Genomic DNA, 17874 nt, shown 5'->3' with positions numbered 1-17874 from the left:
TTTAGGATGACACTCCAGGAAGAGAAGCCCTTTTACCCACTGGTACAGCTTCTGTCTTCTAGGATCTCCCAAAACAGGACAAGCAATTCCTACTCAATATTGTAGGTTTGTTTTATTTTTTCATTTGTTTTGGTTATGATCTAGATCTTATTTTCTCCAGTCACCCTTTTAAGTCATTTAATTTCAAGTATCTCTTCATAGGAAGCATTCTTTTCTGAATGAACTCTGTTCTATCTACATAGCTTATGAAAGTATACTGAGGAGGCACTCTTGGTCACCTCCCAACATTCTATCCCAGCCATACAATTCTTTCCTTTCTAAAAGAACCTGGCTGTTCAGATACAGATGCCCATCTATGTGGCCAGTTGTGGCCAGAAGTAAACTTTATTCTCAGTTCTTAAGAATTCCCTACTAAAGCTGATAATCATGCACCTATCACCACTGCTGGGTTTTATAATGGGCATGCAACAAAATACTAACAAATTACAAAAGAGGGAACACACAAGACAGCAGGCAGTACCTCCCCTTCCTTTGGAGGTGACTCCAGGTAGGATGCAAAGAATTACTGCAATGATTTGTAGCACAAGGAGAGGCCAAGGGCCCTCAGGGCATGGCCAGAGTCTAGTGTCCAGACTGCTTGGTTTGCTTATTATGTTTCCTACTGATTTAAGCCTCTGTGGTCAGGGCTTCTTTTCAGAGGCAGCCAACAGCATTCAACTTGACTCACAGAAAGAGTGGAAACTACTCATCCCTCCAGGAGAGGTGGGAGGAGATAAAGTGGAACTTACAAGCCGATTTCCAGGGACAAAGCTAGGATCAATGTTGATACATTGTATAGATTACATAGCCCCGCCTCTTGTCACCTCTACAATGTTACTTTGTTTGTATTAAGTTACTAGTCACTAGTGGTTACATTTTACTCATATTATTTCTTTCTTTCTTTCTTTCTTTTTTTTTTTTTTTTTTTTTTTTTTTTTGGTTTTTCGAGACAGGGTTTCTCTGTGTAGCCCTGGCTGTCCTGGAACTCACTCTGTAGACCAGGCTGGCCTCGAACTCAGAAATCCACCTGCCTCTGCCTCCCAAGTGCTGGGATTAAAGGCATGCGCCACCACTGCCCGGCACTCACATTATTTCTTTTGCACTGTTCCAGGTGCTCAGATCTTTAAAAGGAACATTTCTTTTAAATAGTAAAAAAGGAAGTTGAGGTACTAATTAATTACAAATTGAGATAGGAAAAGAGAACAGAAAAATGAATACAAAATTGTCACTGTTCTTGTGAGCCATGTCCTTTGTACAGGAGTAGTAAACTGGGGCTAAATTTTGGCTCACTATTTTCAGGGAATTCATGGCTCAAAAATCCTCTCTCATTTGAAGTAGAAAAATGTTTCCCAAGTCAGCTTATAGCCTATTATGTATAATTATAATTTACTTCAAGTCAATAAACAACTTTGTTGCCCTACAGAGCACACATTAGGCCTATGTTTGTATTTACTACCACACTAAAGGAAACATGGAGAGAGCAACTGCCAAATCTGTGCTCAATTCCTGAACTTGACAAAAACAAACATTTGGAACAGCTATCAGGTCTTGGGGTGTGGTGGGGGATTTGTTTAAGTAATAAAACTAAAGCCTGCCTGTGTAAAAGCACACTTTCACCTGATATTGCCATCTTGTTACAAGATGTCTCCCACCCCTCAACTGCTCCACTGTACTTAAAATCTGAGCTACCATTTCCCAAGGCCTTCACAAAGTGTGCTTTCTGACTTAGTGTGCCACTGTCACCTGCCCCCACTTTGCTTACCTCATCCCACCCAGATTCCAGTCTCACTGGACATTTCGATTTTGAAAACATGTGCAAGCTGGGCAGCGGTGGCTCACGCCTTTAATCCCAGCACTTGGGAGGCAGAGGCAAGTGGATTTCTGAGTTTGAGGCCAGCCTGGTCTACAGAGTGAGTTCCAGGACAGCCAGGACTACACAGAGAAATCCTGTTTTGAAAAACCAAAAACCAAAAACAAACAAACAAAAAAAATGTGCAGTTTGCTTGTCTAAAGAGATTTCTTTTTCTTTCTATCTACATGTGATTAATTCTGCCTGGCCTGGACCATTCCCCGTCTAATTCTTTGCCCCCTCCTACCCTACACTACACACAAACTCTTCATCCTTTTGAGCTCATTTAAAGTCAGCTTCCCCCAAAGTGCCTTTCCTGTGGCACACTCCTATACCTGCACATATGTTCCATCTCCCCAATGAGGCAACCCTGCATTTTCCCTTCAACCCTTCTCACTGTTTACCAATTTAGTATGTTCCCTTGCTGGTTGATCAGTGTCATAAGAACAGGTGCCATAGCTGCCTAAGTCACTCTTACAAAGAAAGACAGAAGAAGACATGGTGGCCATCATTCTTTCAAAGGCCCCTTGATGCTACAGAAAAGCACAGATGGTATTATGCTACATAAGAAAGCAGTTTACAGAACTATACAATAAGTAGAAAAAGTCCAAATTTTAAAATATTTTTATTAGTTCTTTGAGAATTTCATACATGTATACAATGTATTTTCATTATATTTACCTTCTACTTCTCCCCTAATACCGCCTATCCACCCCAACCCCTTCCCAATGATATATCTACCCTCTTTAAAAAAACATGCACCCACTGAGTGCATTTGTGCTGCTAAATACTTGTGGGTATGGGCCATCCACTAGAGCATGCTTGACCTGCCAGGGGCCATACTCCTAAAAAGATTCCAAATTCTGAGGTGAATACACTTGCATATGTATAAAAAATTACAAAGGAAATATATCAAAGTATTAACAAGAATGGTACAAATAGATATATATATATACACACACACACACGTGTGTGTGTGTGTGTGTGTACATACAAGTATGTGTGCTCATGAATGGGAAAACCAGAGGTCAATGTCAGATGTCTTCCTTTATAACATTCTGTTTTCTCTTTTAGATATTCTTGATGAACCCAAACTCACTCAGTTGACTAGACTATGCTAGCCAGTGAGTTCCAGGGGTCTGCCTGTCTCTGCATTCTTCTTTTCCCATCCCTCCAGTGTTAGATTTACAGACACACATCACTGGGGATCCACACAGGTCTTCATGCTTGTGAGGCAGGCATTTTACCCTGAGTCATTTCCCTCCTCCAAAGTAAGTGTGTGGTGTGTGTGTGTGTGTGTGTGTGTGTGAGTGTGTGTGTGTGTGTGTGTGTGTGTGTAATGTAATTTTTAAAATTAAGAACCTAGATGCAGGACTTGAGAGATGGCTCAATGGTTAAGAGCACTGACTGCTCTTCCAGAGGTCCTGAGTTCCATTCCCAGCAACATGGTAGCTCACAACCATCTGCAATGAGGTCTTTTGCCCTCTTCTGGTGTGTCTAAAGAAAGCAATGGTGTACTCAAATACATAAAATAAAGAAATAAATCATTAAAGAAGAAGGAGGAGGAGGAGGAGGAGGAGGAGGAGGAGGAGGAGGAGGAGGAGGAGGAGAAGGAGAAGGAGAAGGAGAAGGAGAAGGAGAAGGAGAAGGAGAAGGAGAAGGAGAAGGAGAAGGAGAAGGAGAAGGAGAAGGAGAAGGAGAAGAAGAAGAAGAAGAAGAAGAAGAAGAAGAAGAAGAAGAAGAAGAAGAAGAAGAAGAAGAAGAAGAAGAAGAAGAAGAAGAAGAAGAAGAAGAACCACCACCTGGATGCCTGGATGCAGTCTGGGTATGGTGGTACATGCCTTTAACCCTAGCACTCAAGAGGGATAGACAGGAATTTGAGGCCATCCTCGTCTACACAGTGAGTCCCAGGACAGCCAAGGACACAGAACACAGAAAGAACCTGGACACAGAAAGTAAAACAACATACAGTATGGCAAAAGTGATGGGAGAGGCCTACTCTTAGGATGAAAGAATAGAAAACACAATGCGAGGATGGAGAGTAGCACGATTATTAAACTAAACTGAAACGAAATGGCAAACAGTGATGATTTGCCTGTTGTATTAATATTCCAGTCAGCTCACATCACAGCCATGCCCCATTCTGCTTCATCAAAACACAACCCTGGGATGCAAGCACACTTGCTTGGATAGTGGTTGCTGACCTGACTGTACACAAGAATCACCTGGGCATCGTGAGACTTGTAAGTTGGTCTCTAGGAAATGGAGCTCAGAAGACTCTCTGAAGCCAGGCACTTCTGATACAATCCAGGCTCTGAGCAGCACCTGTCTAGGACAAACTGAGACAACTTTAAAGAAGTTCCTGTTCATCTAAGGTTTCAGATAAAACAGGAGCCTGGGAGGTAGGAGATGCAAATGGAAGCACGGCAGCTTGCCAAAAGTCAGCAAGTAATCAAAATGCTCATAGCATGGAAAATTCCACTCATAAGTTTGGTTTGTTCAGCCACACACATAATCCAAATGCCAAGGGCAATAATAAGTTTCAAGTGGCACTGCACCTACCTAGAACTCAGCCTCCTGAACCAGCATACCAAAGCAATAAAAAAGGATTCTCAGAGAAGACAAGACACAGGCTTCTTAAAACTCATGTCCCACAATTGACACGCAAGACCTATCTCATCAGAACACTCTCCTCTCTCTCTACTCCCTTCTAATGTGCCTGTCTGACTGCCCAGTCCAGGATAGATTAGATTTGTACATTAAGAGGGGAGAGAAGATTCATATGGGGACAGAATGAAACTTAACCATATATATCAATCTGGGAGGGAGAGAGAAATTACATAAAACAATGACTTGAAAACAACAGTTCAAAAGTATGGCCAGGATGATGATTTCACTAAGGAAAAAGTAAAATCATATCTTCATATTTTCCTCAAGGAAGCAAAACTTAGAGGGTGCTCACACCTGAGCACCCGAGAGGTGTCAAGAATAAACAATCTAGTTGGGCATGGTGGTGCACATCTTTGATCTCAGCACGAAGAAGGCAGAGGCAGGAGGATCTATCTAGGAATTCTAGGACATCAGTGCTACATAGGGAGACTCCACATCTCACTTGGAAACAGCCTTGTACTGTAGGAATCATTCACAGTTAAAGGCTAGGCCATGCAAGCTCTAGGAACCAAAGCACTGAGTGCTGCAGCCATGTTAGCCACGGAGCTCTCCAGTCTCCTTGGTTTGATGTTGTATATGCCCTGCAGCTGTGCATGTGCGTGTGCTTGTGCGTGTGTATCTCTAATTTCTGGGTACATGTATTTATAAGGGTAAAGCACCAAATCTGTAGCAGCAATCTATAAGCTGCTTTATTTGTTGATATGTTTTAAGGTTCTCTGATTGATCATAAGCATGTAGAGAAGGATGACAGCACTAGCTAACTCAGCCTAATAGTTAGGACTATTCCTACAATAAACTCAAAATAGCCCAGATGTCTGTGTAAGTCAGAACTGGAACAAGACCAGTGGCAGGGTCAATCAAAACAAGTCCAAGTGTTTTCAGTGGTGTTTGACCCTTTTTTAAATTGGCTATGACATTTTTCCTGATCAGAGCTGCAGACAAAGCAGCCATCTGAGATAAGCCAGAAGCCTCAGACAGCTCCAGATGAACCTCCATTGTCTAAGTGCTCAAAGCTAACTTTGTGGTCACAGAAAGAAAAATTGTTTGAGTTTCTCTTGGCGTTTGCTTCATTGTTTTAGGTAAAAACCATTTTTTTTTTTTTTTTTTTTTTTTTTTTTTACCAATTCAATTGCTTCTATTGCTTGTGCGAACCTTCTGTGTAAATGGTAAATTGTTTTTGTTTTTTATTTAGCTAAAATCAGTAATATAATCCTAGGAGAGATATGGAAAAGAGAAATTAAAAGAAAGCTAGTTTCCTCCATATGCCTTTCCACCATCCCAGAAGGACATATTACAACATATTACAGCTTTGTACCAGCCTGTGGCTCCTCTAGGAAAAATTTTGCTCAGCAGTAAGCTGTCTTTTTAGTAAAGTAAAATAATCATGCTAGAGTTAATGCTTGAATTCTACTTACGTAAGACCTATTGCTATGTTGTGAGTTGAGTAGACTGCATGGGAGATGAAAGGACGTCTAGTTAGTCAGAATGGCAACATCAGTGAAGCAGCTATGTGGGGACTGTAAGGTGAGATACCTTCACAGAAGAGCTAGGACATGGGGGAACTGGGAGGGAGCAAAGTATGGGCAAGGAACCAGCTGATGGCCTTCACTTACTTTTCCAACCATCCAAGCCCCTTACTGGGACTCTTTGCCTTAAAATGCACTGCTTTCCACAAGTAGACCATTCTATTTCATCAGGAAATGTTGAAAGCCATGATCTAACTCACAGGCTCTCACAAACACCTCCCGCCCACAGTGTCAGGATCACAGAACACAACTGTCTGGGTGCTGAGTTTCAGAAGTTCAGTAATTGAGTATAAGATAATTCCTGTTCCCTATCCTCTTCTAGACTCAAAGATGAGCAGAAATCATATTTATGCAAAGTTTTCCTTGATGACTCTCCCTTGTCCAAAGGAGTTGCCTTCTCAATAAACTGAACTACAATACCATGCACGCCCCTTCACAATGGCATTTAGTAATCCATCCCAGATCTGCCTCATCAGCACCACAAAGCAAACCCACTTCTCAGAAATGAAAACTCCAGTCCCTTATTCTAGTGGAGGGCCATAGGGAGGCATGAAATAGAGGGTACTTATTAGAGACTTAGGCCAATGTATACTAATGTGCCTCGGTAACCTCAGAAATATGTGATTCCAGAAGATGGGGAGAGGAGAGGCCTGCAACTACATGGCCCAGAGTTGCTTTTAACTCAGGGTCATCCTTCTGCCTCAGGTTCAAAGGGCTGGGATTATAAGTCCAAGTCACTGTGCCTGGCAGTATGTGACTTTAAGAGAATTTTTGTCAATCCAACTTAACCTCTAATTGGAAGACAGCATAAGATAAGGCTGAAAAGGAGCAGACATTATGAAGGAAAGCACTTTACTCAATGGAAGCTGGCTAGCAGCATGGCCAGCCTATCAACACTGAGAGTAGGCAAACGCAGAACCTCCCGTCTGAGGTTCAGGCAAGAAGGCAGCAGGGAAAAGCAGTTTCTGAATGTGAGACAGCTCTTCTCCTTCAAGGGTCTGCTTAGGTTGTGCCTCACCAGGATAATATGCCCAAGCCATTTCCAATCTCAATCCTCAGTCCTCTCTGGCCTGTAATCTATACATATACACAGCTCTTATGTTGTCAGCAGTTCTTTTTAAAAATATGGTGTTGAGTCCTTCTGTCTAGGGAGTACTTAAAGTGATAAATTATCTGCACTGTTTACTTGGGCTCCATATTTCCTTTCTCATTGACTCATTTATTAATGCACCCAATAGGCTCTCTCAGAGTGACTTCCAAAAGAAAGCTCCAGTAAAGTACTCAGCACAGCGCTCAGCAGGAGTCAAGTTGTCTCTAGCTTAAAGCTGCAGAGTATATGAAAATCAGATAGGATCCACAGTTAAATAAGGAAATTGGTTTCAGAGTTGTTTTATTTTTAAAGACTCTCTACTTAAAAATTTATCACATGGCTATCAGTGCCTAGATTTGAGGGTCAGCATTACCAACTCATATGAGAGCAGAGGACATAGTGTGCGGAATAAAATACAGAACAGGTTCTTCCTGTGAAGGTTCCGTGTGATCTTCAGGAAGTGAACAGGTACTCCTGTAGAATCGGTTATGTTTCAGGTGGCAGTTACACGATGAACTGAGCACGGCCAAGAAATGTTCAATTCAAGAGGGGTTAAACATTCACCAAGGACCTGCTATGGAGGTTTTCAGATGCTATCATTTAATTTCACAATAGTCGCCAGGCGGTGGTGGCGCACGCCTTTAATCCCAGCACTTGGGAGGCAGAGGCAGGTGGATTTCTGAGTTTGAGGCCAGCCTGGTCTACAGAGTGAGTTCCAGGACAGCCAGGGCTACACAGAGAAACCCTGTCTCGAAAAACCAAAAAAAAAAAAAAAAAAAAAAAAAAAAAAAATCACAATAGTCCATCATTCCCACCAGGGAGGCTCAGGGGAGCCAGGTAGAACGTGGAAAACACCTTGCTTTTCATAAAGTAACCAGAATTCCTTCCGGGACCTTTTTCATCCTTGCCTCCCAGATGAAACCAAAACAAATGACTCCTCTATTTCACTGGGGGAGGAAGAACACAACTACTCCAGCACTCACAGGGGCAGGGAGGGCAGGCAACATGGAAAGGAGCAGGAAAGAGTTTACAGGAATTAAGTGGGTAAACTGAGCCCTGACCAGACCTTCCCACACTGATGATGTTACGCCCGTAACCCTAGAAGTGATCACTGTCCATACAGAAGCACCGCAGCCTAGGGAACCGAAGTCACGATGCTATGAGGAGGTAAGGGGAAGCTGAGATCGGGAGCTGGATCAGGCAGGCCAGCCTCAAAGCCTGTGTGTTCGCTCTCTCCACTGTGGCAAACATACTTCCCCTTCTCCTGCTTCCACACAGATGCCCCTAAAATAAAGTATGGAAAACATAGGTCTCTTCAAGAGCTCTAACCAATCATTACAGAGCAGTTAGATGAAAGAAGCTTGTTTCCCCAGGAAACAAAACTGTCAAATCAATCAAGGCATTTAAAAGACAATTAGAAGGAGGCTTACCCTCTCACTCCAACCTATGAATAGAGTTGACATTCTGAGTGATGTCAGTGGGTTGCATGAATGGGAAAAGCTACGATAGGGGCTACGATAGCCACTGAGGACCACAGAAACTCCCCTCTCAGTGAACTCAGCAGTGGCTGGGCAACAACACAATGGCCCAATCCTGTCTTTGGGGAGGTACCAGAAAATGGGGGCTAGTCTTTGAGCAGGGTTGTTTGCTGGGCTGGCTCAGACATCAGTGAGAACTTCGGTGAGCAGCTAGCTCTCCACATAAGGCTAGCTCAGTGCAGAAATGCATACGGATCATTAAGTAAATGTGTCCATCCATACCAAATGCACCAGCCCCGTTCAAAGTCAAGCAAATCTAAGAATCAATCCCTTCAAAAGCCTGTAATGAAAGTAACCAGTAGTGACTTCTGAGTGCTTGATCCCATCCACATCTGGCTCTATTTGGGAGCTAAACTCAGCAGAAGTCTACAGGGTCAAGAAATGACCCTGGATAAAAATAGCCTTGGAAGTCTGTCACAGAGGAGAGGAAACAAGGCGGTGGGGTGATTCACTCCAAATGGCAGCTCCAAAACCCAAATTCCCATTTTTGTTCCAATTTGAAGCCAATGTGCAAAACAGGCACAGAGCAAACTGTCCGTTTCCAAAAGCAGTTGCCAAAGAATTTTATATGGAAGCCAAAAGGATTTAGTGCGCCATTCACCTCTCCTGCGTCTAAGAAGGAAGAGCTCGAACTGAAGCCCTGAACCTGTGGTGGGTTCCCGGCGTGTGAAGACCACCCAGACCACCTTCATCTGAGGGGAAAACTTTGTTCACCAAAGTTGCCAATGCCCAAATGGCTTGCTGGGTGTGCGTACAGGAGTTCTATGGGAACATGTGAGTCCCTGGCTGATCTGGCTGCTTTATTTGTTCCCTAACTTCTCCCTTCCCTAGCACATAATTAAGGATAGCACTGAGAAGGGTCTATGGTTTTTTTTTTTTTTTTTTTTTTTTTTTTTTGGTGTTTGCAGGTGAAGATGGTAATAAAGATTGAGCCCAGAGCCTCTGCCTGCTGGGCAAGCCTCCACTGAGCTACATCCCTAGCTTTCTCCTTTGCTTTGGGTGTTTGCTTCGGGGGGGGGGGGGGGAGGGGGTCAATCCCATGCAGCCCAGGCTGGCATCAAACTCACTAGCCAACACTGACTCTGAGCTCCTCTGATCCTCCTGCCTCCACATACCAAATTCTGGGATCACAGGCATATGTTACTATACTCAACCACAGCCTGCCCCCTTTTTCTTTGCAATTTGAGACATGACCTCCATAAATTTCAAGTCTGTCCTTGACCTCACTCTTGCTTACAATCGCCCTGCTTCAGTCTCCCATGCAGCTGGGATTATAGACCTGCAACACCAAGTTCTGAGACACTTAGAATCTAGAATTCTCCTGGCTGAAGACCGATTATCCAACACTTGACTACTTAAGCTGTGCTGAGCACACCAGGTGCCAAGTCTGTGGCATGACAGGAAACAAAAGGCCTGCTTCTTAGTCACCTACACCTTCTCCCCAAAGCCCTCTACCCAATCTTACATCCATAATTTCTATTCCTTTTTTTACAGATGGTGGATCTCCAAACAGCACTGAGTTTTAAAGTACCAGATAATCTGGGTCTACCTTTAGAAATGTTGTCTTTAACTATGCCACAGGTTAGCAAGGAAATAGGCATTAAGAAGGAGAGAGAATGACAATGTGGCAAAGGCTTTTAACTGTTATGAATAAGTGCCTGTAACCTAGGAGCAGCGAGTATAATTAACCCTGTCTTGTAGGATTGGGAAAGACTTCTCAGACTGCTCTCAAGATGAGTAAGAAAGAGTGTGACAAGCAGGGAGGGAATGAGGGCAGCAATGAGGGAGGAACATTCCAGAGAGTAAGAACAGCCTGGCCAGAGGCTCCCTACTGAAGGCAATTTTACTGAGATACAATTCTTGCATCTAGTAGGTAGATGTTGTTAAATAACCCCTCAGGGCATAGAAGAACCCTCACAACAAAGCCTTAGCCACCCAAAATGTCAACAGCCTCATTGAAAAACTCTGCTCTAAGCAAAGGTTAAAAGGAAGAGAACTGGGGTGTAGCTCAGTGGTAAAGCACTTGCTTGGTATGCATGAGACTATGGCTTCAACCCCTTGCACTGCAAAATAACTGAGGCTGAACAGATGCTTTATCCTCAAGATAGGAGCAGCAGATGACGGTAGGAAGCCTAGCACACCACACTCTCTCGGGGATAGTGTCCTCAGCTCAAGTCCACTCCTGAACAGCACCCCGAATCTTGCATTTCAACAGATGTTGTGTGAAAGATGACAAGAAGAGCGAGGACCAGCTAGGTGTTCCTGGCCAGCTGTTCACCTCCCAGGACTCACATTCATAGAGGGTTTGAAGCTGGTGAAGCTGGTGGAAAGACTCAGGAGCAGGGAAAGGTCAGGGTAGAAGAAGCAGCAGCAGCAAGGGCCCCTGGCCCCAAACAAATGGCTGTAAGGGAAGCAGTATGCAGTCTGAGTGCTGAGGTCTTGAGTGGGCACTGAAGATGCAGGCAGGAATCATGTCTGATCATAAAACAAGGAAGTACTCGAACAGGACTCTTATTCCTGGGCACGGATCATTTAAAAACAGAATAAGGACTTTCCCATTACCACCTCCACTGAAAAATTAAAGAGAAATTATAGAACAAGCCTCCTCCTCTCACAGGAGACTTCTGGAAGAGAAGAGCGCCTCAAGACACTGGTAGATTTTGTTACAAGAGAAAGAAATACAAACTGAATCTTCTCAGATATGCTTCTTCACACTAACCTGCACCGTCTCTCTAACATTACCCTGTCCAGATACACACGCTCACCTACACTTACTCTTAGAGGTGGGGCAGAGGAGATAACTCAGTCAATCAGTGTTTGCCTTCCTATTATGAAGCCCTGAGTTGGACCCTAAACACAAGTAAAAATCCCAGGTGTGGTGGTACTTGTAACCCCAGGGCTGGAAAGGCAATCACAGGAGATCCCTGGGCCTCACTAGTTAGCCACTGTAGGCTACTTAGAGAGTTCCAGGCCATTGAGAGCCCCAGACCTGAAGCTGCCCCTCACAATGCACATGCACACAGGAATGCATGTACACAGAGGTAGTGTGAGTAGAGCGACATTACACTGATTGAAGTAAATGTTTCATAATCTAGCTCTAGTTCCAATGGAGGAAAAGCAGAAAACCATAATCCAATTCTTTTGTTCTTGCTTCTCTTAGTGCCAGGGATTAAACCCAGGGCCTTGCACATGCTAGGTGGCACATCCTCTGAATTACAGCACAGGCCTACAACACTAACTCTAAAAAGACAATTCCAAACCTAAAATGATATAAAAGGTTTTAAATTGTTCATTTATTTGATTGATACCTTATTATAGTTCAGTCTTACACCCACAATCCTCCTGACGTGGCCTCCTAGCTGCAGGGATTGACAAGTGTGCACCGCCACACCCAATGCCATAAAAGTTTTATTAAAAATCCCTTTCTTCTCTATCTATAATACAGAAACTGTTGCCACAAAGAAATGTATTGTGTGCCCAGCACAGTGGCAGAAATTCTCCACTGTTGAGAAAATTAAGATCAAGTTTTGATGGCACTGACCCCTGAGGTAAAGGCAACCTTGGGTTCTTCATTGTTGGTTACAGACCCTAAAGGAAGGACGCAATCCATGCAGAATAGCCAGGCAGAAATCAGAAGACCAGACACTCCAGACTGGAGCCAGCATGGGGAGGGGCAGGAGTAACAGGAATGCCTTCAGGAATTTCATTTGTATACCTGTATCATCCCTCAACCAGACACCTCCCATTTCACCTGCAAACTGCCAAAGTATATGCCTAGTGCAGCCTGTGCCACTGATTGAAAATGTCTCATCTTAGCACATGGTCTGCAACGCTGATTCCTGGTCACTTGTAAATAAAGTGAAATGGACGGCCAAAGGACACAGCAAATGTCCAGAAACTCACAGCTAAATACGCTCAGGGATGGGGGAATGTTGAGGTGACAGGAAGTTTACACTCCAGAGAGGGCTATTTTAAATCTAGGTTGAGATTTATAGCTAGAAAAGAAGGTATGGTGTCACCACTTGCTGGCACTTTAAGGCTCTAGGGAATTAACAACCGAGTAACTGATGAGCTGTGTAATGAGACCACAGCCAACTCTCAGAGTCACACACCTGTAATCCAGTACATGGAAGCAGAGGCAGGAGGATTATGAATTTGAGGTCAGCTTTGGCTATGTAGTGAGATGACTCCCCCTCCCCCCAAAAGTGACAATATCAGCAAACACAGGTATCAGACAGTCCAGGATTCTAATTGGCAGGGAAAGGCAAGCTGAAAATCTGAGCATTAGACAGGGCTCCTGCTAATGAGAACTCATGATTCCTCCCACAGATCCCCAACCCCAACTCCTCTGCAAACAGCACAGCTCACTGACTATCTCCCAAACACAGTCAGCTTTCAAGCTACCTTCCCTAGTCACACCACTGTATCCGCCTGGAATGTTCTCCACCCACAGGTTCACCCAGACTAGCTACTCATCCTCTGAGACTTAGCTCAACTCCTCTTCAGGGTGTTTCTGACTCAACCCTCGGCATTCCCCCCACCCCCTTTTGAACTTCCAGAGGAATTAAGTTTGTAGAATTACTTGGCACATAGCCATCTTAGCTCAATAAAGCTTATCTAGTTTTCTGTTTTCTAAATGAATGGCAATTGTCACCTTTCTCCCTGTGCTTCACTGACTTGCCACCTCTGAGATAAGGAACAGAGCTTACTCATAATTCTTTGCATCCTCCAATCTCATCCTCTAGAGTGCCTTAAACAAAGTTGGATTACACCATTCTCTTCTGTGCACATAGGAGCGAGGTTCTCCCTAAAGATTTAATCATTCAAACCTTTCAAAGTTTTCAGCTAATGAATGTGAAATCCTTAAAAAATAATAATAATAATTCTAACTGTTGTCCTTCAATTTACTTAAAAAGAAAAAAGCCACAGGGCAAATTCAGTGCTAGAGCACTTGCCACTGACAATAATCATGATAGTTTTAATTTTTAAAAGCCACAACCAATTAATTCTATTGCAGAGATGAGGGGTGTTATTTTTTGCTTTACCCTTTCTTTTCTGTTGGGGATGGGGTGGGTTTGTAAGACAGTATCTCAATATGCTAGAATTGAATTTGCAAGCTTCCAGACTTAACCTCCTAAGTACTGGGATTATAGGAATAAACACCATATCTGGGGAAAAGAAAGTTTAAAAAATTAATTTAACTCTGACTCTAAGCCTTCAATTTTAAACTCAGAAAATTCCTCAAAGTTCTAGCTAATGTCATATCATATGTGTAGTACATATGATTAATACATATGTAGTACATATGATTAGTACCATGATACATTACATATGTGTAGTACATATGGGAGTTAAAATAAGACACTATATTCAAGTGTTACCATTGTGTCTTGTAAGCAGTATATATTTGGCAAATGGACTTGATGTCTGATAATCTGAAATGATTAGTAATTGACAGCAGCTTAATTGTAAAGAGGCTTCTCAAAGCACATAGCTCCATCACAGGGGAAGTATGGTAGAATCTCAAGTAATTTAGAACAAGTTTAATTTGTGAAATTGTTAATTTACATACTCTTTCTCTGCTTAATGTGCACTTGAGAAAACTTTGAACAGCATTGCTAATAAGTATTTGCCAGGAAGTAGTCTTTGGAATTCTATTTATTAACTAATTTAACCTCAAGACAACCCTAATTCTATTAAAAAAAAAAAAAAACAATAAAGATACAGAAATATTTAAGTATACTACCCATAGGCCACAGCAGGAAAGTGGTAAAATGAAAATCTGAATCTCAGCCACTGACTTGGAACCCATGTAGTAATGACTACAGCTGTAACGTCTTCATTTTGATTAGGATGGTATTTGAAGTCATTTATATAAATGTTGGGCATCTAAACTTGGGTTTAAAATTAACATATAAGCCATGGTGTCATATGTTAGTAATCACAGCACTCAGGAATCTGAAGAGGACTGCCTTATTTTTGAGGCTATACATGGGAAGACTAACAAAAAATAAATACATAAATAAAATCAACAACCAACTAGCAATGAAATAAAAAAGTGTAACATGCTATTACAATGCTGTGGATACGATCTGTAGCTGGCTCTCTGTAACAGTGGTTCCACATTCTCAGAGGCAATCAAATTCAATCAACTGGGAACTGAAAAGATTGAGAAACATTTTATCACTGTAACAGTGCTGACCATGTTCAGACTTTTTCCTGTCATTATCCCTTAATAATAATAGCAACACGTTACATAGTATTACATTGTATTGGGTATTATAAGTAACACAATACAATGATTTAAAGTACACAAGAGGGGCTAGAGATGTAGTCAGTGATCGAGCACTTGCCTAGAGCACACAAGGAGATTGAACAAGAGTTCAGTCTCCAAGACTGAGAAGAATATATATATATATATATATATATATAATTTATGATGGTATGTGTATATAGGCTATATGCAAATAAAACTCCCTTATCCAAAACTTCATTCTCTGCAATTTTATGTATATTGTATCAATGAAGGTGAAGAGTACAAACCATCTTTTGAAGGAGAAACTGCAAGAAGTCCCATCTAACTTTTCTTACTGTTATAAAATAGTTCTGTTTTATACCAGTCACTTTTTATCTCTTACTGTGTTGAATTTATTAAGTTTATCACAGGTATGTAGTTATAGGGAAAACCATAGCATATACAGTTTATCCACTAGGGGGTTTCTTGGAATCTATGCCCCACATATATGAAGGTGCTATTACTCTGCTATGTCAATTTATACAACTCAGGAATCCTCTGATCGTAAATTTTTAAAAGAGAGTCTTGAAAAACTGCCCAGACTGGCCTCAAACTCATTTCCCGGTATCACTCCCTGAAGTTGGTGGGATTATAGGTGAGCACCCTCAGATTCTAGAATCCACGGGGACTCTTGGAATAGACTGGGAACACTGGGAACACTGGGGGACTGCATATTACTCTGCAACACTCTATTTAGGAATATGCTGTGTACCTTTGAGGCTACGACCTTAGGAAACCCAGGAAGTTTAGTCAGTGATAGAGCACTTGCTTAGAGGACACAAGGAGATTGAACAAGAGTTCAGTCTCCAAGACTGAGAAGAAAATATATATATTATATGTATAATATATACATATATTATATATATAATAGAATATAAGCACTAGAATATAAGCACTGAAAACTCCTGGAAATGGGGGCCCACAGACAAGGCCAGTTTATGGCAGGCATGTGTAGCATGCAGTGCTCCTCTCCACACTCTTGCTCCAGACACAAGAAAGCCTGATGCAGAACAGATGAGGGCTGATGATGCAGCCCTATTTGTTAGTTGATAGCATGATTGCCATCAAGTGTGGCAGTGCATACCTGTACTCCCAGCATACAGAAAGTGGAGGCAGGAGGATCAAAAGTTCAAGGTCACCTGAGACATATAGCAGAACAGAACATATGAAACTATTTGTTGTTAACTTAAAAATTAAATCAGGTTTTTTTTAAATTATGGAGTTACCGTTGACAGTAAAATTGAGGTAAGTATCCAAACCTAATTATGAGTTTCAGGTTTAAATTTAAAAAGTGATAGTTGGCTATAAGGCTTACAAGTAATAAACAGAGCAAAGCTTCTGGGAGAACAAACACACACACACACTTCAAGCTGAAACTCGGTTTCAGTTTTTTTTTTTTTAAAGTCAAACCACTTTAATACTCGGATTATATATATATATTACTGTTTGAAAATGAAATAATCACGTATAGAAGACTTTCTAAAATAAGTTTCCTCTTGGGGGCCCATTTGGGGGCACTGAGTTGTAACTAACTCTAGGATGTCAGTAACACAAGGGCTCCATCCATAAACTCCTTGAAAAAACTGAAACCATGGACGCCTTGTCAAATTCAGACAGTTTATCTTGGCACTGGAAAGTACAGCAGTCTCTTCGATGTCTGGAAACGTGTCTAATTACGTCGAATGAGTAACTAAAAAATAGCCTGTGTCCCGGAACAGACAGCTTAGGGTTCACTCCATAGCATCTTGAATGGTAGGATGGAACTACGCCAGAAAAAAAAAGAAGAAGAAAGAAGAAGAAAAGAAAAGAGAAAAGGAAATCAAACGTGAAAGCAGGAGATGTCAGCTTCTTTTAAAAACAACCTTCCAGTTTTCCTGGGGCTGCCGAGGCCATCATGCCGCTCCTAAGTTTTTCTTTTCCCTTACTTTTGTTCCATTAAGTCACCCGGTCCCGCCCACATCACTTACCTGGCGCAGGGCGGTTTGGTGCACCCCCAAGCGACCTCAAGCTCAGCATGCCCCTATCGCCCCTAATCCGGACGCCACACAGGGACGACCCCAGACCCCTAAAAGTGCAGTCCTAGACCTCATCACACACCCTGAAGTCCCAAGGCCGCACCAAGGAAGAGTCCTCTCTCTGGGAGGCGTGACCACCCAAGCGCCGCGGACCCCCTGTCACCCAGCCGCACGCATTCGTGGGAGCTGCTCGCCCCTGTCACCCCGAATCCTCAGCAGCGCCCCCTCTCGGGAAATCCCAGCATGGCTGCCGAGAAGCGCTCACCTGAGCCTAAGGTTGGCCATGAACTCGGGCATGGAGACGGTGTCCATCAGCACGAAGTCCGCCTTGCCGAACTCAAGGCTCTCCTGCTCCGCCATGGCGCCGGCTCAGGTGGGAGCGCTCCGTCTGGAGCGGGGCTGCTCAGCACCTTCGGGTGGGGTCAGACCGGAGAGAGACAGCCGTCACTCCTCAGAGCTCCGGCCGGCGCGGCTCTGAACGGGCGAGGCCGGCGGCTTCCGCTCCTCCCGCGGTGACTGCGGGGTGTGTGGGGGCCGTGGTGGCGAGACGGAGACGGCGGCGGCTGGTCCCGCCTCTAGCCTGGGTCCCCCTGAGCCCCGCCCCGCCCGGGCCGCTGGGGCTCCGCCCCTCCGATGAGCCCGCCCAGCCGCGGCCCAGCCACCTCCTCACCTGGGCGGCGCGCACGCGCGGGGCGGGGACGCGCTCCGGGCCAGCTGCGGCGGCTGAGCGGCAGCGCCCCCTAGAGACAGGCACGGGCATCTAGCGTGGTGGGGTGCCCGTGTGGTCCTGTGAAATAGGCCTTGTTGCCTAGTGGATGCCAACAAACTTACAAACATAACTTGAACAGCCTT

General features: G+C 43.5%; 1 protein-coding gene across 4 annotated transcripts in view; it reads right to left on the bottom strand.

The window, feature by feature from the left end:
* Positions 1-17616, bottom strand: part of Myo1d (myosin ID) — a 281386-nt gene extending 263770 nt beyond the window's left edge. For 2 of the 4 annotated variants that reach the window (XM_076936189.1, XM_076936188.1), the window contains exon 1: positions 17288-17616. In XM_076936189.1, coding sequence (XP_076792304.1) covers positions 17288-17382 — 95 coding nt within the window. In that variant the 5' untranslated portion in view covers positions 17383-17616. Of the gene's footprint in view, positions 1-16974; positions 16994-17287 lie in introns of those variants that run through there. The other 2 variants (XM_034505907.2, XM_076936190.1) reach the window with 2 other exon arrangements.
* Between the last annotated feature and the right edge of the window lie 258 nt (positions 17617-17874).

The sequence above is a fragment of the Arvicanthis niloticus genome, chromosome 6 (genome assembly GCF_011762505.2).
Source record: "Arvicanthis niloticus isolate mArvNil1 chromosome 6, mArvNil1.pat.X, whole genome shotgun sequence".
NCBI lineage: Eukaryota > Metazoa > Chordata > Mammalia > Rodentia > Muridae > Arvicanthis > Arvicanthis niloticus.
Note: the sequence above shows the minus strand (reverse complement) of the source record. Positions and strands in the feature narration are given on the sequence as shown.